At 45.9% G+C, this 26,631-nt stretch overlaps 2 protein-coding genes across 5 annotated transcripts in view; both read right to left on the reverse strand.

Moving 5' to 3' along the window:
* Positions 1–276: 276 nt before the first annotated feature.
* Positions 277–10,801, reverse strand: MAN2C1 (mannosidase alpha class 2C member 1). Its single transcript, XM_045848504.1, is given in 27 exon segments — positions 277–497; positions 574–683; positions 849–997; positions 1,131–1,210; positions 1,301–1,410; positions 1,775–1,918; positions 2,030–2,186; positions 2,285–2,389; positions 2,633–2,727; positions 2,894–2,991; positions 3,187–3,342; positions 3,485–3,570; positions 3,692–3,813; positions 4,171–4,294; positions 4,662–4,807; positions 4,903–4,998; positions 5,227–5,343; positions 5,473–5,565; positions 5,881–5,991; positions 6,172–6,278; positions 6,963–7,152; positions 7,440–7,617; positions 8,656–8,726; positions 9,605–9,728; positions 10,153–10,278; positions 10,518–10,538; positions 10,540–10,801. Coding segments are annotated over 27 exon segments (3,126 nt in total). The 5' UTR covers positions 10,614–10,801; the 3' UTR covers positions 277–361.
* Positions 10,802–13,486: 2,685 nt separating this feature from the next.
* Positions 13,487–26,631, reverse strand: part of SIN3A (SIN3 transcription regulator family member A) — a 61,592-nt gene continuing 48,447 nt past the window's right edge. For all 4 annotated transcript variants that reach the window (XM_045848576.1, XM_045848577.1, XM_045848578.1 and 1 more), the window contains 4 exons: positions 21,695–21,787; positions 20,647–20,741; positions 16,731–16,938; positions 13,487–13,913 (listed from right to left, as the gene is read on the reverse strand). In XM_045848576.1, coding sequence (XP_045704532.1) covers positions 13,683–13,913; positions 16,731–16,938; positions 20,647–20,741; positions 21,695–21,787 — 627 coding nt within the window. In that variant the 3' untranslated portion in view covers positions 13,487–13,682. The remainder of the gene's footprint in view (positions 13,914–16,730; positions 16,939–20,646; positions 20,742–21,694; positions 21,788–26,631) is intronic.

The raw sequence follows: 26,631 nt of genomic DNA on the forward strand, positions 1-26,631 counted from the left end.
TCCTCCAGTCCAGGATTCTTCAGGGCCTGTGGCTGCCCTCCAACTTGGCCCTAACTAGTCAGTGCTGACCCACCCAGCCCTGCTGATAGGGATTTATCTCATGCCCTTATCTGGTGATCATCCCATCCCCAAGTACCCCCCAGGGCTGCAACCCAGACTCTGCACACACAGGTTACCTTAGATTTTGCCTTTGCCCCCAAATACCTGGAGAAAAGCCTTCCCCTCACAAATTGAGAGGATGGGCCCTTAAGAGGAAACAGCAGGAATGAGCAGGGGTCTTGAGACAAGGGTTTAATGTTTAAGAGGTCATACATCAGTGCTTCAGGCAACCCCTAAAGCTTTCTACAAATAATCTCCACCCTCAGGGACTTAGTTCGGGGGTAGGTTGCAGCACTAGCAACAGAGATTGAACTTGGAAGGGAGAAAAGGTGAGCTTCAGGCCGGAGTCCCTAAGGGGCAGGTGGCCAGCAGGGTCTTGGCGCTCCAGAAGGTCGCAGCTGCAGAACAGGAGGGACCATAAGGACTCCCTTGAGGACCCCGTGAGGGCAGGACTGCCACTCCCACCCCACTCACAGGACGGCTTCCTGAACTGGCAACGACGTGTGCAGCCAGCAATCCACGTGGCTGCCGTAGGCCTCGTACAGCCTGAGCACCAGCGTGCGGTCCTGGGGATTGGTTTCAGCCTGGGTTGGGAAGGGGATGGTGGGTGGGGCCAAGATCGGAAGCAGCCCGGGTCCCCGCCCCATGCCGCCCCATGCCGCCCCATGCCGCCCCATGCCACCCCATGCCGCCCCATGCCGCCCCATGCCGCCCCATGCCGCCCCGCCTCGCCTCGCCTCGCGCATTGCCTTCTTGACGGTCTCCAGCACCACGGCGGGAGAGGACACAGTGAAGGCACTCCAGGCGGACACAGGTGCCCGGCCTGGGGTGGGCAGCGCCAACAGAGGGAAGTTGAGGCTGTAGGCTGCTTGGATAACACCAGCATCCTGGAAAGAGCCTGGGCAAGGGCCGAAAAGGAATGCGTGGTGCCAAATGGGTAGAGACGCAGGGCAGCAGTCTTCCCCTCCCCACCAACGGTTGGAGAAACCGAGGTCTGGAGAGAAGCAGAGAAGGGGTGAGGCAGCACTCACCCGTGTGCGGCATCAGCGCATATGTGAACTCATGGCGCCCCATGTCAGCAGTGGCATCAGGGGCCTTAGGAGCCCGCAAGCTGCAAGGAGGGTGGGAATGTACCAGGCTGGAATTTCGGCCCTGGAAGACCTGCCCCAATGCTGGCCCCAGGTTTGGGCACATCACTCACAGTGAAAGGCTGAGGACGTTGCCCCGAACCGAAGAGCCGTACTTGCAGTCATTGAGCAGGGCCAGCCCGAAGCCGTGTTCTGATAAGTCCATCCAGCGATGGGTCCACACCTGAAGGACATATCCCAGACCCACTTGGTGGCCCTTCCTCCTTTTGCTCCAGTCACTGAAGTGAAGGCAAGTTCTGGGACCTCAGGATTGAATGCCAGCTCTCACAATAGGAGGCCCTGAACACACCACCCGAACTATCTATGCCTCAGTTCCTCATCTGTGAAATGGGGACAATTAGTACTTAGCCCACTGAATGGATACAAGTATCAAACTAAACATAAAGCATTTAGCACAATGCCTGGAATACTTCAAGAACTAGCCAATACTGCTCTTCCTCCTCCTCCTCCCCATCCCATTCCATACAACGAGTCTCTCCCCAGCTAGAAAGAGTCCGATCCCCTGCCCCACCGTACCCGTGTCAGACCTCAAACCGTGCCCAGTCCCAAGAGGTGTTGTAGTGGGTAGGCCGCTGCAAGTGCCCGAACTGGACCTCGTAGGTGGCCTGGGGGCTCCGCACACGGGCAGGGAACTCCACCTTCAGGAATTTGTGGGCTTCGTGCCAATGTACCTGGGATGGGGGTCAAGGGTGAGGGGAGGGAGAGACACACGGGCCTGGGGCTGGCCCCTCCTTAGCAGCCACACTTTCCGGAAGGCAGCCACCATTCTACCCCCATGCTACCTCGGTGTGGAAGCGGACATAAGGGCAGCCGGCGTCCAGTACCACCTCCTGGCTGAGCCGACTGTTGGGGCTGATCTGTAGCAGGAACCAGGCACTGCCCCGCACGCCACCCTCAGTGCCCACTGCCAGGGTCCCTGCCTGGCCTAGCACTGGCTTCCTAGAGGGCAGATGTGTGAGGCACTAAGCTGGGGCCAGCTGATGAAGGGCCCATTAGGCCTGTATGTCCCACCACCCACACATCCTGCCAACCCGCACCGTGTCTCCAGGTGGTAATCCATGACATCCCATGCATCCCAGTACAGAGGGACATCATCAAACAGCACAAACTGGTTCCCCACGGCACCCTCAGCAATAGCCTCCCTGGAAGGAGATGGGGATTGGTACTTTACAACTATATGGGTTTGGTCTCTCCAGATGCTCAAGGTGCGGTTGGGGTAGGGTGAGTACACCAAGGGACAAGGGTCTCCCCAGCCCAGCCTGCTTTGCTCCATGAGTGGGTCCCAACCCAGAACCACTGGTAGGCTGATGTGGCCAGAGGACAGAGGGAGCAGGGTCTGGGATCCACCTGCGAGATCCTGGGAGAGGGCAGTGAGGGGTTGGCACCTGCTAGAAGCCACCAGCACCAGGGATGTCAGGCGGCCAGTTGGGTCCAGCTTCACCCGGATGATGCCATTGTCCAGAGTCACAGAACTGTCAGTCTTGGCAGAAGGGAGCCTTGACACAGTTGGCAGGGGCTTCCCACAACCAACAGCCCCCCACCCTAGCCCCATCTCACCACTTGTTCCAGTCTGGGGAGCTCTGAACCCCGTGCTGTCAAGAATGTTCCAGGACAGCCCTGACCCAGCTGGACACGCCAGCACTCACCTCTTGCACAACAAACACAGGCTGCTGGGGCAGCAGGGGCTGCAGTGAAGTGGGAGCTGGAGCAGGAGCATAACCCATGCTGGGCACTGTCACCAGTGCTGGGGATGAGAACTGGGCATGAGTGCAGCCTCCTTGAACTTTCAGGAACCTCTCTTTGGGATGCAGCGATACTACTACTGCTACTCTCCAGCCTGGGTCACTCCAGGGCAGAGATCCCCAGGGGAGTGTCCCTGACCCTTGGTCTGGCCTCCTTCCCTCCTGCTGCAGCAGCAACCCTTCTCTCCAGCTCATACCTAGGCTGTGGGCTCCACCAGGCCTGGGCAGGGCCAAAACTTCAGTGCGCTTCCAGGGCAGTGTGTTGACAATGAGGAGGCCCTCAGGACCTGGTTCCCCCGCACACAGGGCTGCAGCTGCAGCGCTAAGCAGTGTGTTGCCTTGGGAACGGATATCTGAGGAGAAATTAGTTGGTCACTAGTGGGCAATGACAGAGGCTTCCTACAACCAACTGGGATGATCTGAATGACCTACAGGTGACACTCTGGGCTCAGCCCTGGGTATTGAAGAAAACAGTGGGAATGTTCTCAGGCTAACCTTCATAGTGGCACATGGCTTCCTCGGCCACTAGCTGAATGCAGCTTCCAGTCACCACATCGTGGAACTGGTTCAGGAGTAGAAGCCTGCAGGGGTCAAGGGCAGGAATGGGGAAGGCCAGGAGGGTGGGAAGAATGAAGGCTGGGAGGAGCAGCCACAGAGGTCTCTGGGTGGAGTCAGGCAGGTGACAGGCAGAGCCAGGCTGACCTCCAGAGGCCCTGCAGCTGGGCTGCTGGGTACAGAAATGAGGTGCTGCGGACCAGGGCCAGGCTGCTGAGCAGCTCCACGTCATGCAGGATGCGCTCACACTCCCGGTTCCCCTTCTTGATCTGAGCCAGGGCCAGCAAGGCAAAAAGGATGAGTCTAGAACCTGCCCAAGCATCCCAGAACAGCTTCCAAAGCCCTCCATGGCTCAGAACACCTGATGTCCTGACTCAGAACAACATCTAATGGCTCCCCAGGACCTCCTGGATAAAGCCTCTTGTGGGTGACATTGTCCCAAATGCCTCCCTCCTTCAGTGCCTCCTTCAGACTCCTGATCAACACGGCTCTTGCACTTCTCTCAGCTCCTCCTTGGAGCACAAGCCTCCTCCCCCAGATCTGGCTGGGCTCTGTCCTGTTTCTTTCACTGACTCTATACAGCACAAGCATGCTCTCCCTGCTCGGCTGAGTGACTGGCTCCTGACCTGGGCGTGGGTGGTGTAGGTGCCATTATGCAGCTCCAGGAAGAGCTCCCCGACCCATGTGCACAGCTGCTCTGAGTTGCTCTCCAGCATTGAGAAGAGTCGCCCCGGAGAAGACAGCTGTACCCTGAGGGAGAATGCAAGCCTGGGTCTCCCAGCCTTGGGGGGAGCCACATGGCTCAACCTTCATCCATACCAGAACAGATCAGAGATCCAGTTCCTGAAGAAAAGAGCTGCCCCCAGAATGCTGTCTACACAAAACCAACTCTAGAAATCCCAGGAAGAGTTTTCCTCTCTGGTGAGTTTAAGTTCCTTCCCACCCTCAGCTTTCACCCTACCTCACCCCCAAGGTAGAAGGTGGAAGGAGCCCATGGAACAGGATTGGAGCGGGACTGGTCTAACGGATGGGTGGGGCCAAACGTTTGACTAGAAAGGCCTCAAGGCAAGGGCTGATGGAGCAGCTCAGTGAAGGCTGCTGGTGGGCCAGGCCTGACCTGGGCAGCCCATCTGTATTGTACAGACGCTTCAAGCGGTCCACCATGGTCTGGGTGGGGCCACCGCCCCCATCCCCAAAGCCAAAGAGGAAGGCACTGTGATTGGTCCGCCCTTTGTCCCGGTTTTTGGCCACGGTCTTCAGCACCTGGACAGGCAGGGGCAGGGCAGCATGGTTTAGTCTAGGACAGGACACCTAGCCTCTCCAACCTACCTCCCTGGCCCCACCAGGAACCCTCTCACCTCCTCCACACTGCCCTCCATCCCATATGAGTCACCAGGTGGGAAATGAGCCAGCACACGGGAGCCATCCAGCCCTTCCCAGAAAAAGGTATGGTGCTGCAGGCAGGCAAAGGTAGAGAAGAGAGGCTAGTGTTAGAGCTGAGGCAGAGCTGGGTGTTCTAGGCCTGTCCTGCTCTGCCCCTAGTGTGCCCTTGGAGGAAGCACACCCTCTCTGGGTGGGGGTTGGGTGGTTTGTCCAGGACCCCTGAATAAGCCTGGGGAAGAGATGAGTGGGCCAGGTGGAACCCAGACCCATTCTAACGTTACCCACTGGGGTCTGCTCACCGGGAAGTTGTTCACCAAGTTCCAGCTCAGTTTCTGGGTCAGGAAGTGCCTGATGCCACAGCTGCGCATGATCTGAGGAAGCTGTGCTGAATAGCCAAACGTGTCTGGCAGCCAGAACTGCAGGAAAAGGGCCTCTGGGGCATGAGAAGCAGGATTTTTGGCAGAGCAGCCTCAGCCTCAGCCCCTCATTTCTCCACACCAAGCTCGAACCCAGTCTGCCTGAAGGGATTGCAGGGCCCCGCCTACCTCAGAGCACATCTTCCCAAACTCCTGCAGGAAGAAGTTCTGGCCCTGTAGGAACTGCCTCACCATGGCCTCTCCACTGGGAATGTTCCCATCCTGGCAGTGAGGGAAGAGGGGATCAGCACCACATGGGGAAGAGGTGGGAGCTCATGCCGACCCCACCCCATCAGAAGCTGTGGCTCTGACCCAGGGGTTACAGCTAGCACCCAGGGAGTATGTATCTCCTGGTTTCAGACCTGTCTATCTGCTGGAAAGGGAGCTTCTGGGTTTGGTCATGGAGACAGCCTGTCACCTTGCTTAAGAGTTTCCTCCCCCTTTGAGCCCCAAGCCGCTGCCACAGATAGGTTGTGAAGGACCTGCAGAAAGCTGAGGAGGAAAGCCTTAGGCTGATGGTGTGCAGATTGCACTTACCATCTCCACCCAGGTGCCCCCTACAGGCACAAACTGCCCATGGCAGGCGAACTCCTGTAGCCGGGCATACAAGCCAGGGTAGTGGTTCTTCACCCACTCGAGCTGCTGCGCCTGGGAGGGAGATGGGGACAGGGGCTGTGCCAGGAGTGACAAGAACCCCACCCAGGTCCAAGAATCTGGGATCCAGATGAAGGTGGGGAAAAGCCCTGCCCCTCAGGCTGAGGAGGCCCTCAGAACCTCAATATTGGACCTACTAGGTTTCTGGTGTCCCCACATGGTTGTCCCCCAGACCTGGGAGCAGACAAAGATGAACTCAGGGTTCCGCTCCATGAGCTGCACGGCTGTTATCCAACTCCGAGCACATTTCCGCACTGTCTCCTTGAAGGGCCAAAGCCAGGCTAGATGGAAAGAAAGAACAACAAGGTCCCCAGCTCCACACAGATCTCCAGCCTCACCCCTTGCCCCAGCACTCCGACCAGGCCCAGTATGGGCCTCTAGGGTCTTCTTAGCTCTCCTCCCATCCCAGGCCCCTTTCCCTGAAAAGTCCTGTGATATCCCTCCTGAGCTAGCAGTTCAAATCACTCCTACTAGGTGGGAGTAAGGGGTGGGACAGGAAGGCCACTAGGGCTATCAGGTCAACGTTAGAGGTCAGGAAATAAAGGACCCAGAAGTTTAGACACCTGTAGTGAGAGTACTTTAAGGAGCAGCAAGTTAACCCTATCCCTAACACACATTGATGGGTATCCCAGAACAGAGGGCACAGCTCCCCAAGATGAATCTGGCCTGGTCAGCCACCCAACATGGAGCACTATAGCCTCCCCTTACCTCTAGGTCTCAGTTCCTTCCTCACCAGGCAGAGCCCCCACCCATGCATGGGTTCACATGGGGCATCAGATTTTGTTGAAAGAATAAGTGAAGTTATACCTAGCAAAGCCCACAGTCCAGTCCCCTTGCCCCATTTCACAAATGGAAAAGACTAAAGCCCAAGAGGGGCAAGAACTGGCTGAAGGTCACACAGTGCTTCCAGGGCACATTCAGACTTCAAGGTCACTCCTGCATCCCCTAGGCAACCGTCCCCCTACCTGTATCAATGTGGCAGTGCCCCATGGCATGGATGGTATGTTGGCTTTCACCTCCACGTTGACCAAAGAACTTGGAGGCCAGGTCCTGGGCCGCTGGGAAGGTTTCAGGCTCCGCAGGGTCACAAACGTTCACAATCTGGTTGGCTGTGTACAGTGCCTGGAAGCTGCGCTGGTTGTCTTCCCCAAGGCCCTACAGCAGGGTTCTGCCTCTTAATCCCATCTTAAGCAAGCCAGAGTCTCCAGAACTAGGTCCTGCAGATCTCCCAAAGGTCATCAGCAGAGCTCTTCCCTATCTCCAACTCTTTGACCCTGACAGTCTTCCTGCTCAGCACTGTTTCCCTTCTCCCCTTTACATCAACTCTAGGGCAGGCAGAAACACTCTCCCTGTTGTGCATTCCCAAAGTCCCAACTATCTGACTCAAGAAACAACCTGCCTGGAGTTCTAGAGTGATGAGGTAGGGTGGGGGTATCAAGTACCTTGGCCACGCCCAACAGCAGCTCCAGATCCACCAGGAGTTTGTGGACATCTCGGTGGAACAAGGCCAGCTCGGCCCTGCTCACCTGGAACATCTTCTCTGGGTCTGGCGCTGCAATCATGGTGCCCTTCCCGGCCCCCAGGAGCCCATTGCAGGCAACTTCCACATATAGGATCAGGCTACAAACGTGGAAAGAAAGTCTTAGGCCAAGGGACTGGCAGAGGACTCTGGGGGCATGGGAGGACTGAGGGGGCATCCAGATGACTCCTTCCCATTCACCTCCATGATCCCATATGTCAAGTCTGTGTGAAGAGGGTCACAGTAGTATCACGAACCTGCACCCATGTGATGATAATGAGAACTCTATTATGATTGGCAAAAACCAAGCCGCTCAGTCTAAAATTGTGTAAATCATGTTGCTGTTTAGCCTTTTGTTCCCAAAGCTGTCTTTACAAAGCACTACCTTGGTCTCAGAAATGTCTTTGCGTATTAAAAACTAGTTGGGATCTCTCAGAGCAAAGACCCATCAGCCAACCTAAGGAGGGCTGTTCTCTGGAGCAGCATATTGAGCTGCAGAGCTGTCCTACTCAGTCTTTAGAGAGTAAACACGATTTCTTTGGGGAAGCCCTCCCTGACCCTTCCCCCACCCCCTCTTAAATCTGAAACAGAGTTCTCAGATTGAGCTCCCAGTGTTTTCTCCCAGAACCCACATCAGTTTTGTAGTTGTATGAGCATGCATGAACCCCCTTGCTGCATAGGATCACATTACTCACCACCACAGGCCCAGTGTCTGGAAGCATTAGACACACAGTGTTCAATAAATATTATAACACAATCACAAAGTCTAAGAGTTTTTAATAGCATCATAAATGTCCATTTTCTAATAGAGTGAAAAAATTCAGGACACAAAATATCAGAGATATAATCTCAACTAGTAAAAGCCACATCTGCAAGAATTCCTGAGATGAATGCTGACATGTGAATAATGGTCATCTCTAGGTGGTGGTATAATGGGAGGTCCATATTTACAACAAGAAGGTAAACGTTTTTTATAGCCAGAAAAAATAATCCTGTTTTTACAAAACAAACTTTGAGATGGTTGCGGTGGAGGTGGGTGTGTTCCAAGATCATTCTGAGCCTCTGCTCCCACCAATGTGTCCTCCCCCTCTAGTGTTCCCTCCTGCATATCCTTGGTCAACCAGAGCACAGGGACTTACCTCCGGGGATCTCCTTCCCCCAGCCTATCAGTCAGGACATAGCTGGTCTTATCCCCTTCTTTGGTCAAACCCTGGTGGGAGGAGAGTGAAAGAAACAGGTCCTGAGGTTTTTGGACAGTTCAGGTGAAGTATAAACTGAGGGAGTCCAAGACGCTCCACCTGGTCTCCAGCTTTGGCTTCTTTCTCCTAGGCAATGTCAAGAATGATAAATCAGGGACCCCTGGTAGCAGGTGGCCTAACCCCCATGGCAATCAGTACCATGACCACCACATGGCACCAGCAGAAAAGCCCCTGGTTTTATGGGAAAGGTCCTGGTCAGGCATCAGGAGTATTGGGTGTGGCTTCTGTACCCCCAATAAGTATGTTAAGGGAAATTCTGTAAAGTCAGGGGCAGGTTTGTCTCACTCCTTGCTATAGTCCCAGAGCTTAAAACAGGGCATGGCCCAGACAGGGCATTCAGGAGACATCTGCTGAGCTACTGGATGGAGGGAGGGAGGGAGGGCTCTGCCATACAGGTAGGACAACAATCCTACCCTGAGACTGAAAGTCCAATTGGAATGAAGGTTGTGCAAACCGAGCAAGTGAACTAACCTCTACATATCTCAGCTTCTTAATCTGTAAACGGTGATTAAGACCCAAATATGATTATAAAGATATTGTTAGGTGCATAAACAAGATACTTAGCAGAGGTTAGTTGTATCTGGAGAATTGGATGGGGTGGTAGGGTGAGATCCATTATTTCAGGGGAAAAGAACTTAAATGAAACTCAAAAGCAATTCATTTAACTTACCCAATGTGAGAGGGACCCAACAAAGCACAGAGGCCCAAGTAGAAACGCCCCCAGTCCTGAAATACTGATACCATCCTTCAGGCAGAGCCACTCAACTATGGCTTCCAGAGATTAGCGCTAAAATGTGGCCACGACTGTCCCTAGGGCAAGGCTCCTTACCTGAACTGGTTCCCCATCACGCCACACCAGGCCTTCTCCATCACTTTCCCAGCGAAGGTGAACTTCCTGACCCACCCATGCCTCTGGGATGGTCAGCTCCACCCGGAACCAACAGGTCCACCACCTGCAAGAGAGCCAGTTAGGTGGGCCTCAGGGTGGAAGCCCTATCCTTTTGAAATAGTACTTCCTTGGATTAAGTAAGGGTCGGTAAGGGCTTGAGACTTTCTCTATGCATTACAAAGTACTCAGATTTGATCCACAATAAAGGAGCAAGGTGTGTGCAGCAAGGTGATGGAAAGAGGCAGAGTAGTAAAAGGTCGGTGATCCATCTTTGAGTACCTTTCTTAAGGGGAGTCGAAGGACTGGGAGAAACGAGAAAATGAACTCTTCCATGCTAAGGGACCATGGAGATGTTCCCAGCAGGGGGTGCAGTTCTGCCCTAAGTGCTAAGGCCGCCGGTGGAGGTGTGGCCATCAGGAGTGAACCAGCCCAGAGGGGTACCTTCCCTTCCGCCTGCTGGCCCCGCCCCACCTCTAGGCATTACCCACGTGGGTCCGAAGCTGTCGCCGACCTGCGCAGGGCGGAAGTCCTGCTGGACTGCCTCCTGGTAGGACAGCCTCTCGGGCGTCAGGAAGCTAGAGAGCGCAGCCACCGGGCAGCTGTCTCCGAAGAGCCTAAGCAAGAGGGGCTGGTGGGCTCACGCTGGAGGCCAATTTCCCGCTTACCCACCAGCAGCCCATCAGCGAGAGGCTTTCCCCACAACACAGCCTTCCCACCCTCTCCCCTTGCCCTGTCTGCAGAGGGCGGGCATTTTCCCTCAGTTTGGGTGGTCGAAGCTTAGGTTTATCCGTATAAAGGAAGGCTGAGGCATGCGGGAGGGGCCCCGCCAGCGCCCAGAGCGAGGAGGCCACACCTGCCGCGGAGGTTGCAGTCAGTAGAGTGGCGACACAAATTTCTCCACCCGCTCCAGCGTAGTGCGCCAGTGCTTCAGAAACGGTGCCGCTGCCATTGCCACAAGCCCAGTACTCCTTCCGGAAGGTCTCGGATGCTGCCAGCGCGGACCGGAACCAAAGGTTCCAGCGTCCAAAAGAAGCCTTCCTGCCGCGGGACGCCTTTTTTGGTAACACCGCGGCTCCTGGAAGCCCAGGTGCTCTGAACCTCGAGCAGGGTACTATTAAGCACTTCCGGGGCTCTCCTCTATCTCTTCCGGGCTAGTGGGCCACTTAGCAAGTCCCTAAATAAAATGGTAAGTTTGATGTTTACATTCTCCGAAAGTCCTGGCACAGCAGAAGCAGGTCACTCAGCCTCAGCAGCTACAAGTGGTAAGCTCCTGGCCCTCCAGTTATCAGCCAGGCCTCTGGCTCCCTCAAAAACCTAGAGAGATCTGGGGTGCCAGGAATAGACCTGGGGTTAATTAGGGAGGGCTTTGAACCTCAGCTTCCTCTACCACCTATTTTGTTTTACAGCTGTTGGTCACTACCAGAAACTCTAGATTTTGATTTGAAATGCCATGTTAGTCATAGCATTGAAGATGCTAATAAAATACTGTATTCCACCACACAGGACTGAAGAGTTCAGAGAAGTCATAATGCCAGAGACACCTCTAACTTCATTTTCATGTTACTTTTTTTTCCTCCTAGGATTGCTAGAGTTCTCGTCTATAAAATTATTAGTAAGAAAAGTATATACACAGCATTAGCCCTGATATTTTAATAGAAATACTAACCAGCTCATATGTATATTTCAAATGCAAATTGCAAGGAAAGGTGACTAAGTACACAAAACCAAACATAACTGAAACAAATAAATAAAACCTGCCAGCTCTAATACAGGCTGGGTTTACAGATTGGAGCTTAAGTGTCAGAAGAGGAATAAAAATGCTGCTTGTGAAAATCCTAACTGTAGGTGACATTCCTCCTTCTTTCTGGTTGCACTGGTGGGTTGAGTTTTTCTCTTGAACTGGCCTGAAAACCCTATTCCTGACCTGCAAGCAGGTACTCTGGACCTAACACTGCAGGGACAGCAAGAACTGGGGCCCCATCAATTTCCCCCATAATCCCAAGTCAACGGGACCTTTCATGAGTAAGCAGAGGGGAATAGGTGAGTTATTCCTGGGAAAACCTGAAGATCTCTCCTCCCCAATCAGTATGTATCACTCCATCTGCAGGTCAGGGACCACCCCAGCTTCACCCTAGAATCTCCTCCCACAAGGCTCTTTTCACACCCTACATTTCTGGGTTCATAGTTTTTGTCATTCCTCCTTCCACACACAAACAAAAAGTCAGAAGTCTACCATGTATCTGAAAGTCCAGAAACCAAAAATTTGTGGGGTTTTTTTTTGGGGGGGGATGGGGGTAGATAAGAAGTAAACAAAACCACACAAAACACTGATTACTTTCCCTGATTTCTGGAGGGATTTCAGTGATTGCTGGAGGAAAATCCACCATTAGTCCAGGGTGACCACATATAAAATCCTAATCACTCATGTTTAAATGCCTGCCAGCTTAAATTTATGTTAATCATATATATATCCCATTTGCAGTTAGTAATGAAGTGTGCCATATCTTCTCCCTCCCACCCCCAATGATATACCACACACCTTATACACACTTCTTTCAAGTACTAGTTTGGTATTTAAATTGTTCGCTCCCATTTCCAATAAGGGTAAGAAAAAATATATAGAGAAATAGAAACTATATAGCTAGACAACTTACCCAAATATCACATATTTCTAAATAGTTAAGAGGAAAAAAACATACTGAAAGAATTATATTCTGTTTCAAAAATTTGGAATATTTTGACTTAATTGCAACTGACCACTAACTAAAGCAAAAGCCTGTTGGTACCATTGATAAGGAATTGAGCCCAAATCCCTGCTTTGTAATAGTTCTCTGGTGAGGACAAGGGACCTGGGTTGCAAATTTATTCCTTGAGAACCAAGCTTTATTTATTTACAAAAAAAAGAAAGAAAGAAAGAAAGATAAGAAAGAAAGAAAGAAAGAAAGAAAGAAAGAAAGAAAAGAAAGAAAGAAAGAAAGAAAGAAAGAAAGAAAGAAAGAAAAAGAAAAAGAGAAAGAAAAAAAAGTTTGGGGCAAAGGGAAGACAAGTTTTACACAAAAGTACTACAACAGTAACTCCCTTTGGTAAAAAGTGTAATAAATGTCTTGCACACCTGTTCATAGGTACTAAATCCGAAGCCATGTAGAACTATGGTACACAAGAAGCTAGAACAGTTATGCTAGCACATCAAAGCATATTTCTTTTAATAAAAAATTGACAGTATGTACATTATTTACAAAAAAAAAGGAAAAATCAAGTTAAAATTGTGTGTGAGAAAGAGTAAAGCTGGTGGATGGCACTAGGGCAGACTTGTAAAGAAGCAGGTACAAAACAGTTCCACGGGAGCTAAAAAGGGCTAATTTGAACTTGTTGAGGTTGATAACCAGAGGAGAGAATAAAAGGGAGGCAGCAAGGGATTTGTCAGGAATCAAATCCACAAGATGATCAATCCCAAAGCCAAACTGCGGGTCCCAGATAAAATCTAATGGATGCTCTAGATGTGCTCGAGTGACCAGGAAAAAAAAGAAAAAAATCAAATCCAGTTTTGTTCCCCTTTGGGGGGAGAGAAGAGGAGCAGTGACCATGAGAGTTACAACCCATCTGGGCGTTGCATTCTTCCCCAGTCTGTTTGTCAACGTACGCCCATCCAGCCAAGATGTGAACAGCACCTGGTTCCCTCTTCGAAGGTCAGGCCCCAGGAGACTCCAGTCTTAGCTCTGCTGGTGTGTGCAAGCAAACTGCGTGTCTGTGCTTGCATGGATCTCCCCCTTCAGGGCAGGACAATACCCAACCCCCTTGGGGAAAGTTCCAGCTCCGGTCGACTTTGTAAGGTACCCATGTTTATTACATGTAGCCCACTTGGTGTCAGGCTACACGCACAGATTAGGTGGCCATGTCCCAGAGAGGCCCAGTGAGGCTTGAAAGGCATCTTCCTTGTTTCTTCAGTGTGTGTGAGGGCATGTGAACCCACCCCCACCCCACACACACCTCCCTCAAGTTATCTGCTCTGGCTTTGCAGTTATGGGGTTTTGAACACTGTGCCATATTTGACACGGTACTTGTTAATGCTCACAAAATGCAAGGTCTCTGTGTCACAGGTGGTGGTACAGGGCACCAGGCCCTCCAGCCCCTCACCCATGAGCCACTTGCTGGTCTCTGCTGCCATTTCACGGGGCACATGCTCCTTGGTCCATTTATCTACCCAGGCCTGGAACCTCTGATGTAGCCTCTTGCTTACACGCTCATGGGACTGCAAAACAGACAAGCAAAAACAAACAAACAAAAAAAACCCCATGAACTAGGACCAAAACAAACAAACAAACAAACAAAAAAACCAAACCAAAAAAAAAAACACCCCTTCAAATACTGGTTTGGCCAAAAAGTTTGCTTAGTTTTTTTCATATGATGGATGGCTCTAGTAGTGCTTAGTTCTCTTTAATTTCATTCGAAACAATTTTGTAGATTGTATTGTGACAGCTGTCATATCAGTGTGCATTAAAAAAAGCTTTATCAAAACTTTTGTGAATTTTTATGCAGCCATTTTAATATTGAAGATACATGACCTTTTCAGCATATTATGCTTTATTATCTCAAAAAAGGTAAAAATGCAACTGAAATGCAGGAAAAAAAAAGATTTGTGCGGTGTATGGAGAAGGTGCGGGATTAACTGCAAAGATGTCAAAAGTTGTTTGTGAAGTTTTTTGGTACCACTGACATACTAGCTAAATAAGTCTTTGTTGTGGGGCTGTCTTACACATTGGAAGATGTTTTAGCAGCACCCTGGCCTCTACCCACTAGAAGGCAATAGGAGGAAATAGCTGTCATACTCAAAATACCCAAATTAAGTTATTGGTAAAAATGAAAGATGTCTTTTATTTTATGAAAAAAATTAAACTGACTTTTTGGCCAACCCAATACAAAGCCCAATTTTCTCCTAAAGTAGCAAAGGAAAGATGTGGGCTCAAGTCTCTGACACCACTGATTAGTGGGGGTAAAAAACAATAGGAATCTATGTTTAAAGAAGAGAATTCAAAGAGGGTAAGAACACAGAGCATGTAAGGAGTTGGAACCCATTGAACCACCAAAGAAATGCCAACACAGGGTTTGGGCAGGACAAGCTCAGCACTTCTCAATTTTAGCATTCACTAGTATCACCTGGGGAACCTGATAAACATATAGATTTCCTTATTTCCATCAACCTACATTTTAAAATCAGCAACACAGCTTAATATACCCCCAAGTGAGATGAGTTGCAGCTGTTGGTCATCTCTATTAGCAGCATGACAATCCACTTCTAAGTAACAGGACAGCTTAAGTAACAGTGGCTTAAAATCCACTCTCCTTCACAGTAGTACCTTCACCCTGCCCACCAGAGTGCCAGGCACAGATCTTCAGTGAAGGTTTACATTCCTACCTATTCACCCTGTAAATATTTATTGGTGCTCATGTGCAAGGTCGAGTAGGGGAAAAGGATGAATTAGGGGTTGCCCAGCTACCCAAATACTTTGAATTAGAGACACATATACAACACACAGCACCATAAGAGAAGTACATTAAATCATCCACCCAGCATCTGCTTAAATATTTTATTGTCCCTTCAAACTTAACCAGTTCAAAACAGAGTGCTTCATCTGCACCTCAGACATGGTAACCCCTTCCTATTAACAGATATATCCCTAAACTTCCCATTTATTCAAGCAAAAGAAAGAAAACCAAATAACAAAAACTGCCAGGCATCATCCTTGGTGTTCTCCTTTCTCTTACCTCAAATAGGAATCTGATCATTACCTGATGATATATCTCCAAATTATACCTCCAGTCTGTCTAATTCTTACAATTCCACTGCTGCCTTTCTGCTAGCCCAGGTCACCATCACATCTCATTTGGACGAGAACAGTCTTTTGAATGGTCTCTAACCTTCCAAATCTGTGCCACACTCAGTCCCATTCTCAGACAGTCCAAGCCATGTTGGTCAACAATGTCCCAATGTACCACGAACAAAATCCACATCATGGCCTATGAGACTAAGCAATATGGCCTCTACCTACCCTTCCAATTTTCACATAGCCCATTTTCCTTATGGCTCTAGCCACACTGACGGTTTTAGTTTTTCACACATTCCTTTCCCTCCCAGCCTTGCAATTGTTTCCTTTGCCTAGAAAGTACCGATCCCCAACTGTTCACCAGGCTGGATCCATGTCACTGTTCAGGCCTCACACATCACTTCCTCAGAGAACTTTCCTCCAACAAAGGCTGGATGACCTGCACATCAGTAACCCTTGGAACCCTTGGTCACCTCACCTAGTTTCCTTCCTTGGTAGTGTGTGCCACACTGCCTTATATGCCCTACTTCATGGTTGTAGTCCCAGGGCCTGGCTCAATACCTGGTACATAAATGCACCGTGAAGCTTTCACAATTGAGGAAGAACATGAAGACAGGTAGGTCTTATACAAGCAACACCACTTGAAAGTAAATGCTGGGAGCAGCTCCACTGGAAAGTGCCCTCAGCTGTTATGGGCTGTTTTGTGACCCCGCCCCCTCCAAACTCAAATGTTCAAGTCCTAACCCCCAGTACCTCAGAATGTGACCTTATTTGGAAATAAGGTCATTACAGATATAATTAGTTAAGATGAGGTTATATCCTGTTAGTAGGGTGAACCCATAATGAGTTATGACTGGGGGGGAGATTTGGACACAGACATGCACACAGGGAGAATGCCATGTGAAGATGAAGGCAGAGATCTGCAAGCCAAGGAATACCAAAGGGTACCAACCAACTACCAGAGCCTATAAGAGGCAAACAAAAATTCTCCCTGGCAGCCCTCAGGAGGTTTGAACCCACTCTGACACCGCTTTGAACTTGGACTTGTAGCCTTCCTGAGACAATAAATTTCTATTGTTTAAGTCTAATAGCCTGTGTGGTAGTTTGTTATAGCACCCTTAACAACCTCATACACCAGCTTACTCAACAATTCTCAAATCCAAGTAAAAGTCTTCATAAAGGAACTGAGAAAAACAGAAAGCCTCCGGGGTAGGTTGGTCCTGGCTAGGGAGAGAGGTTCTCACCTGGTGAGCCCGGAGCAAGGCAGTCCTCCTATACATGTAATCTTCAGACTTGATCACGTATACCATCTTGTAGGAGTTCAGCTTGAACCTACACTCCAGCTTATCCAGGCTATCCACATTCTCCATGCTCTTCTTGCTGTTTCCTTCCTTCCCTTCCTTTTCCTGTTGTTCTCGACCACGCTGACACTTCCGGATCCGCCGCAGGTTCCTACAAAGCAGAAAGCTCTGAAGGATGAGAGCTGGTTCAGACAGATTCTCACGACTCCTCCAAGAGTTTCCTATTATATGCCTTCACAGCACTCATGATAATTTTAATTACATACATACCAAAAACATTTCAACAGTAGAAATAAACAGAATAAAAAGAAATCTTCACCTCCTACCCCTAATTCAAGACCCACTTGCCTTGGCAAAGGTAGTCTGTTAGTGGTTTTGAAACCTTCTAGGTCTCCCTGAAATAACACATATAAATCACTCACCGTGGTTCTGCTTTTAGAATTTGTTCAAGACAAAAATCGCATCATACTATAAATATTATTCTATTATTCTCAACTTTACACTGACTCATGAGGATTTTTTAATTTTACTACAGACAGATTTGTCTCATTCTCTTTAATGGCTGCAGAGGAATGTGCCTCAATTTAACGATTCCTTAATAGGAATCAATCAGGGGTTCCTCAGCTGAACCACAGAACAACAGAAAATTACTTGAATGCCTTTTTTTCTTCAATTTTTGCAAAGATGGTACATAACCAATACCATTTACATACACAGGAAAGGAGATAAACATCAATGGATGTCTTGGTAGGTATTTAGAGCTTAAATCTCTCCAACAATAAGTAGAGAAAGGTTGTGAACTAGGCAATTATAGTTTCCAATACTTTGTCATTAAAAGCACTTTCAGTCGGTATTCTGTAGGACAGCATGTTCTTTGGTCCAAGGGCTCTTGGCAGTCCCAAAACCCTAATTCAGGAGCTCTGTAAAATTGATACTACTTTCATGATACTACTAAAACATTATTTGCCTCCTCTCCTCTTTTTAGTGCATTACTCTTTGTAGTCGTAGTGCAAAAGTAATGTAAATGCTGGTGGTGGCATCAAACTACCCTTAGAAATGTTTGTATTCTTCTCTGGCCACACACTGGAAATTAAAAAGAAAGACAGCTTCACTTAAGAATGTTCTTGATGCCCTGGCTGCACTGCTCCATTGATTAGAGCACCATTCTGTGCACAGAAGGGCTTCCAGTTCAATTCCTGGTCAGGGCCTAGGTTGTGGGTTTGGCCCCTGATTGGAGTATGTACAGGAAGCAACTGATCAATATTTATTTCTCTCTCACACTGATCTCTCCCCTCCCCACCCTCCCTCTCTAAAAATCAATGGAAACATGTTCTTCAGTGAAAATTAAAAAAAAAAAAAAAAAGTCTTTGGGGATGAAGAAATAACACTGCTGAATTAAATTCCAGACCCTCAATTCACTTCTAATATGCCATATGGTAACATGGGAACTACACAGGAAGCACCATCATGTGCTGAGATACAATGGGACCTTTAAAGAAAAGCAGCCCAGTTGCAAATGGATCACCAATTTTACCTGAAAAAACAACTAACTAGTCAACCTAGGATATCTAGTACACATTTTTTCCAAAGTGAGCAAGGGAGCCTGGCACTTGAAGGAAAACATGTTTGTTGCCAACAGTAAGATCTGAGCTTTCAAGTAAAACTATGAATTTGGGTAAACTGGTACTTGCCAACATGAGCTGACAGCGTCCCATTATTTAAAGATGTGTTTGATGAGGTCAACAGCAATTTTAATACATGAGATTTTCTGGATATTATAAAATGAAAATATGTAAACATTTGGTAGGTCTGTATAACTTAGTGAATTATTACTTTCCAAAAAACCAACTGAATGAAGTTATAAAATCATGGATGAAAAAGATTCAAAGTACAAAATAAACCAACAGTTTGACATAACTGTATGAAGGGATCATTGCTTTTCATTGCTACTGCAGCTCAGCCTTATAAAACTACCGTTTGAAGGGTTCTGTTGTCATATCCCAGAATATCCAATTATCTGAAAGGTTATGAAAATAATTTTCCCTAACTACGTATTTGAGTAAGACCAGATTTTCATCACATATTTCAACCAATGACACAGTGAAACAGACAATATAGAAGCAGATATAAGAACTCAGTTGTTCTTCCATTACGCCAGACACAAAACAGATTTACAAAAATGTAATGCAATGCCACTCTTTTCACTAATTTTTGTTTTGGAACAGCTTTCCATTACAAAACTATTTATAATAATATAATGGATTTAGTATCATCATTTTAAAAATGAATTCATAAAACTTTTAAACATTTCTCAACCTTCATTTCTGTGGTGAACATTCCTAGATGTAATGCATATAAATGAAAGCTTTTGGAAGTACTCAATCTCTAAGACTGAAGGGGGTCTCAAGGCCAAAAAGACTGAGAACCTTTGATACAAGGCAAATTATTAGAAACCAAAGTTCTAGGGTAAAGGTCCCATACAGGAGCAGCCCTGACCCCAAAATGAATATATCAATTTATCTCGTTCCCCATGGAATATGCAAGTGCCCCCCTTCCCTGCATCATCTACAACACAGAATATAAATCTTTTAAAAACTTTGCCAACACAGTGGTTCCTGGGACATAGGCATGGAGACTAAGTGTTTTGTTGAGAGAGAAGCATGGCACAGAGCAGCTGCTTGAAGTCTGCTCAATGAAATCAATGAAAAAAAAAACCCCACAAAAAACAAAAAACAAAAAACTGGCAGAGCCCTTCTACTCACCCATCCATGTTCTGATTAGGACTAAGTCTGTAATTCTAGATAACAACTTTCTGAAAATGTAAAGCATGAGATTTCAGTTCCAAACTTTTGGGAAGAAAGAAAGCTACTCTACTATAGCAAAACCTATTTTCTACTTCTGAAACTCTTCTTTAACTTCAGATAGAGTATCAGCATTACAGTCTGCCCACATATGGCGGTAGGGATGGACTGAAAAGATTCTGTGAGGAGTGTTAACATTGCAGGCTTAACAAGCTATCCTTTGAGAGGCATGCTTAGAAGGTTATCCCTTGGGATCTTGGATTTTGGGAGAGTTTCCATTATTCCCTAAATAGTAAGAGTGGTTTCACTGTATGTTAACTGTTTGCACATTATATATGGTTTATGCTGAAAATGTGTTTTCTTTCTGGAAATCTGTAATTCTGGTACATGCTAGGCAGAGGGTACCTACACAACTAGCATCTAATAAAAAACTATGGCACTGAGAGAGAACCTAATAAGCTTCCTTGGCAGACAGCATTTCAAACAGATTTTCACAATTCATTGCTGGAGGAATTCAGAGCATCTTGTGTAACTCCAGAGGAAGAGGTCTCTGGGAAGCTTTCACTTGGCTTACTCTGACTTTGTCACAGGTGCCTTTTCCTTTTGCTGATTTAGCTTGGTGTCCTTTTACACATTCCTATCCAATGTAAGGGAAGTTAAGTTGTTGCTGATTCTCTAAAACTCTCACTTCCCTGATGCTATGGCACGAGCTCCAGGTAAACTTCTGGTGTAACTGGAACACAAACTTTGATTAGTATCCTCAGCAGACAGAACAATGAATACAGCAAGTGAAAAAGAAGAATCTGACTTTGGCCAGCATGGCTCAGTTGGATGGGCACTGTTGCTCGAACCTAAAAGGTTGCAGGTTCGGGCTCCAGGTGCATATGGAAGGCAACCAAATGATGTTCTTTGTCTCTCTTTCTCTCTCTCTTCTCTCTTTAAAATCAATAAGAAAATAAAAATATCCCGCCCCTCCAAGAATCTTGACAGTCATTTAACTCTCCATCGCCCAACCATGCACAAGTGTACCCTGCCTATACATGACTTGGTTCACTCACCTTGGGAGAAATACTGGTTTCCGTGCCAGATGTTCACGAAGCTCAGGAGAGGTAGTATCGGAATTCATGTATCGCTCCACATAGTCGGACCAGCGCTAGGATTATAAACACAAAATAGGGGTGGGGAAAGAGCACAAAATCTGAATTCTATCTGCATCAGCAAATTCTATGACTAAAATGTCTGCGACCCCTATAATGTCAAGATAAAAAAAAAAGTCACTTCCTATAATAAAATGCTTGTTACTTGGTATTGAAACAGCTTAAAAATTCTGTTAGATTAGCAATTTTCAACCCTTTCCATCTCACAGAACACAAACTATTTACTAAAATTTTGTGGCACACCAAAAAAAAAAATGTATGTTTTTGCTGATCTGACAGAAAAAAACAGGTGTAATTTTGATTCATTCACACAAAATGGCTATCAGTGTGTGGGCTATTGTTTTTGTATTTGACAGTCCAAGGGAAAAAAGGTCGGTTACCCTGACTAAATAGTCAGGTATTGGATGTTTTAAAAATTCTTTTAGCATACCAGTTGAATATTGCTGTGTTAGATGGCAAAACCCAAAGTTTCTCTGAGATACTTAAAAATTAATAGAAGTCATAAATGTGTAGAAGATGGCTCACTGACAAGTTTTATTTCCTCACAGAGCATTTAGAAAAACCTTTTCAGAGCATTTTTATTTAAAAATATGGTGGGTAGAGATCTCCTGGTTTCATCTAATCCAACAAAAAGTAAAACATGACACAAAGAGACAAGATGATATCAGGCAAATGGCACTTCATTTGTTGTTTCTTACACTTTCGGCGAAAAACGGAGGGTGCCGACCACAAGGTTTCCTCAGAGGTGATTGTTTTACTGAGAGCTAGATGAGACTGACGTCAACCCCAAATAGCTACCACCTGGTAGATATGATCTGTGTTTTAAGCATCAGGTTGTAACCCCTAAACAGGCCTATGGCTATCTTGGCCTTCTAGAAAACAATCAAGGTCAGTCTCTCAGGGTATGGCAGCTCCCTTCACAGCAGCTTCTACAATATACTTATCATACCTCTGCTTCTACAGGGTCATCCGAGTTCTCTTCTTCTGTGTCCAAAAGCTCAATGGTCAGCTGAACCTGGCCTTGGCTCTGAATGAACATAAGCTGCAAATAAGAAATCTGAATGTAAACAAAAGACCATCTCCAAAGCTATAACCTAGTTTCTCATGGACTGGAAGGCAATCAAGTCATACCACTCTGCTCCAATGGAAGAGATGAGGAGGACAGATACTCAAAAGCTTAGGAGGCAGGTGATTAAAAAGGCAAAAGTTTAATCTTGCTTTTAGCAAAATGAAATGTTAGTGTAAAAAGCACCATTTTATGTTTCATACTTCTTGAATTAGCTAGAATAATCAATGTCAGTAAGAGTGCTTTAAAGCCAGAACCATAAAATGTCAAATCCATCTCACTTGATAATCCCACTTCTTAGGACTTAGTACAAAGATTTAAACAAGTCTACAGTGCTTAAAGATTACCTGACTAAGGAACACAAAATATTCCCGTGCTTGAGCGCGCTCGCGCGCTCTCTCTCTCTCTCACACAAACACACACACACACACACACTTTGTTTAAGATCTTGTTTATTTTTAGAGAGAGGGGAAGGGAAAGAGAAAGGAAGAGAAACATCAATGTATGGTTGCCTCTCGCACACCCCCTACTGGGTACCTGGCCCAAAACCCAGGCATGTACCCTGACTGGAAATCGAACCTGTGACCCTTTGATTCGCAGGCCAGCATTCAATCCATCGAGCCACACCAGTCAGGGCAAAATACTGACATATTAAGAAGTGATCTGCTATAATGGTATCAGTCATACTGGAAGTTCTTCAAACTGTTATATTTAAAAGCAATACACTAGTAAGAGGCAAACCTAAGTCATGTTTTGCACAAAAGAACTATTAAATGATTATGGCACATGGATCTCCCCTTTCAGAACACTAGGATTCTAAATGCCCTTATCCTAAGGGCTTCTTGCAGACCCTTGTGAGACCCAAGGTCACACAATCCACACCACATGGTAGTAGCTCAGTGCTTAGAAGGAAACTTCAGAATCATTTATTTCAACCTCCTTGGTTTATACAAGAAGGAAACTAAAAGTCAGAGAGTGCTGGTTTCTCAAATGTACACTGTCAGTAAGCAAACAGGACCAGAAGCCAGTTATGGTCCCTGGTGTTGTTCTGCAGAAGCTTTAAAAATTCCTAATATATATACACAAATAACAAATATAGTTTCTTCCAAAACAGACTAAAAACAAAACAAAACAACCCCCTGCCCCTAGGGGTTTGTTATCCCCCCACCCCTACGATGACCAAGAGTTTCTAGATTAGTACTATTGCTCTAAGAAAATCACCCTCCAAAGTGATGCTGAGTAGACAGTCTATGCTCTACATGTTTAAAAATAAATTCAATTTCACCCCAATGGTCTCTTCCATCTGTTGCCTGTCTTGTTAGGCCCTTCACCATGTGTTCATCCAGCTCCCTCTCCTCTATAACCACTCTCCAAGTCTTGCCTAGCTTCATTATTAGACTGCCCACACCCACCAACCAAACTCCATAACTGCTTCCAGCAGAGTAAACATGCCTCTGATTCCTCCATTCCTCCTTATTCAGTACTACCAAATCGATCTTTCTGAAAACTCAAACCCCCTGGGATATTTAGTCCTTAATAATGCCTCACTGCTCACCAACCACAAGAAAATCCAAGCCATTGACTTTGTGTGGCTCTTAAGATCCTCTACCACTACTTGGATTCCCTGTCTACACGCTTCCTCCACCAATAGCCTTCCTATACTACATTTACTCACCACACAGATGTGTGTGTTTGCTACTTATCAGGCAAGGGCACACTCAAAATAGAACAGTTTCTTGTGAGTAAAGGAAACAAAGATAAACTGCTAGATTTACATTAATTATAACTAAGTAACTACAAAGGTACTATTTTAGAGACATGAGCAATATGATGTAAGAGTAAACAATTCCTCCTCAGGGAGCTGAGGAAGATTTCACATCACTGAAGTGACCCTCAGCTGGGCACTGAAGGATATAGGAAGAGGTCAATCAATTTCAGAGAAATTATGACAGTGACAACTGCATTTTAATAAGTACATAAAAAGAACTATACCTTACCCTAGCTGTTGTGGCTCAGTGGGTTGAGTGTGGATCTGTAAACCAAAAGGTCACCAGTTGGATTCCTAGTCAAGGCACATGCCTAGGTTGCAGACCTGATCCCCGGCTGGGGGTGTGTGAGAGGCAACCATCAATGTACTGTATTTTGTCATGTACAGTGCATACTTTTTTTGCCCAAATTTTTTGAGGGAAAAATAAGGATGCACATTATACACGGGCAGTACAAGACTGTGGGTGTGCATTATGCACAGGGTGGGCATTATACACGGCAAATACAGCCATCTATAGTACAACTGTTGATGCCTATCGCACATCAATCCCCCTCTTAAAATAAATAAAATCTTAAAAAGAAAAAAAAGAACTATACTTCTCTTCCTCTTGATAAGGTAAAAGATATGAATAAGCAATATACAGAAAAGGGAAGGAAAGGACAACCGTAGGAAACACAGAAATGTGAATTTAAAAAATGTAATTTTCTAACCATCTAACTGACAAAAATAAAGAAGTTTGATAATACCAAGTGACTAAGGAAATCAATGCTCTTATGAAAGTGCACATGGTATAGCCTAACATTTGGAAGAGTGAAAGAGCAACCAATATCCATTAAAATTTAAAATATGCACACCTTTTGACCAAGTAATTTCACTTGTCTCTAACCTAGTCAAATACTAACACATCAGCACAAGGACACAAGTATTGGGTTGGCCAAAACGTCCATTTAGTTTTTTTCCATAAAATAAGACACACTTTTCAATATGTTCATTGATTTAGATATCAAAATATCCAAAGTATGGATATCACTCAAAAGTATGTTGGCTATCTCCTGGTACTGGCTTCTAGTGGGTGGCAGCCAGGGGTGCTGCTAAGCATCTTTCAATGCTTAAGACAGCCCCACAGCAAAGAATTATTTGGTCGACATGTCAATAGTACCAAGAAATGTCACAAACCACTTTTGACACCTCCACAGTAAGTCACAGCACCTTCTCCATACACTGCACAAATCCTTTTTGGCATTTCAGTTGTGTTTTTGCCTTTCTTGAAATAAAGCACAATATATGAGAAAGTGTCTTTTTCCATTTTCAATATTAAAACGGCTGCACAAAAATCCACCAATTTTAATAAGGTTTTTTCCAAATGCACATTGATATGACAGCTATCACAATACAACCTAACAAAGTTGTTTTGAATGCCAAGTTAAAGACAACTAAGCACTATTCAGAGCTGTTGTATGAAAAGAGCTAAATGAACTTTTTGGCCAACCCAAGACAAGAAAATGCTGTTCAATGTAGTACTATCTGAGATAGCAAAAAAGTGAAAATAAATGCCCATAAGAGAATGACTTTTTTAAAAAAGAATGTGGTACATTTATACTATTAAGTACGACACAGCAATTGAAAAATAGGTGGATCCAAAATAGAGCAATTCTAAGACATATTAAGTGAAAAAAGCAGGATGTAAAATAGACACAGTCTAATATTTACTCCTACATATACACACATTCTGTGTATAAATGCACAGAAAAGGGTCTCTGGACATACAGGCAGCTAAAAATGCCTGATTTTTAAAAAATCAGTGTAGAATGTACATAGGAAAAATGAGAGAGGAGGCTGAAGGTAGAGGTTGTGGGCACAGGGGTTTTGAAGGGCCACCCATGCTTAGCACTAATATATTAAATTTTTTTCTCTGTGTAAACATTTTAAAGAGGATCACTGTGGTGACACAATTTTCCTGGTTACAAAGCCTTTGCTCCTGCTATGCCCTCTGCTATGAGTTATCACTCTGACAACTGCCCTCTGCTATGAGTTATCACTCTGACAACTATTCTCATCTACATGGTGAATCTGCCCATTCCTTCATTGGCCCTTGCCACAATTTAATACCCTGTTAACTCACTAAGGGTGAGGATGCTAATTCTGTTTCACCATTGAAATTCACACACAATAAGAACATAACAAATATTTATAGATTTAAAACCCTGAAAAGCTTAGGAAATCTCTTCTGTAGTGGGAAAGTCCTCAGGTATTAGAAAATCAGATCTGAGGACTGAACAAAGAAATTTGTTTCCTGTTCTTTGATTCTAAATTAAGCAAACATTACAGGTGATGAATTAGAAATGAAAACAGCTGAAAGGAGAAGCACACAACAAAGTGAAAAATCTGGGGTTAGATTATTAAAGTACATGGAACATACACAATGAAGTCAAACCTTGCTCTCTACTCGGCCACTCACAACCCTTGTTCTGGGACATCTGAACCTGCCCTTCTTGTGTAAATACCAACAGGCTTTGCTCAACTATGCACATATATTACATAGCTGCAATAATAGTACACATGCTTTTGTATTCTTTTATTTGCTTCATTTTTATAATTTATAATTAACTTTTAAGGGATGCAAATATGTCATCCAGTATTCACACAATAGGCTTCCATTAACCAGTCCCATAGTGAGTTGGACATTTAGGCTGTTTCCAGCAATACGCTTTTCCAATTAGCTATTTCAGTGGTGGAAAACTAGAAACAACCCAGGTGTCAAATAAGACAGGCATAAAATATCAAACAGTCACAAGATGTTGGAAGACTCAGAGGTGTTGCTAACTGAGCATAATAACTTACAGAACACTTTGCCCAATATAATCTCTTTCCAAATATACATAAGCATAGAAAAGTCTAGAAATGTCATCAGTGATTATTTCTGTGAAGAACTGGAGGCAATTTTTCTTTTCTCTGCATTTCTTATCTTTTTGACAATGATCAAGGATTATATTTTTAAACATTTTAAAACAATATACTTATAAACCACTATCATGAAAAAATGTTAAAAAAA

Source organism: Phyllostomus hastatus, unplaced genomic scaffold (genome assembly GCF_019186645.2).
Source record: "Phyllostomus hastatus isolate PE091 unplaced genomic scaffold, TTU_PhHast_1.1 phas_contig_62, whole genome shotgun sequence".
In the NCBI taxonomy this organism is placed as follows: domain Eukaryota; kingdom Metazoa; phylum Chordata; class Mammalia; order Chiroptera; family Phyllostomidae; genus Phyllostomus; species Phyllostomus hastatus.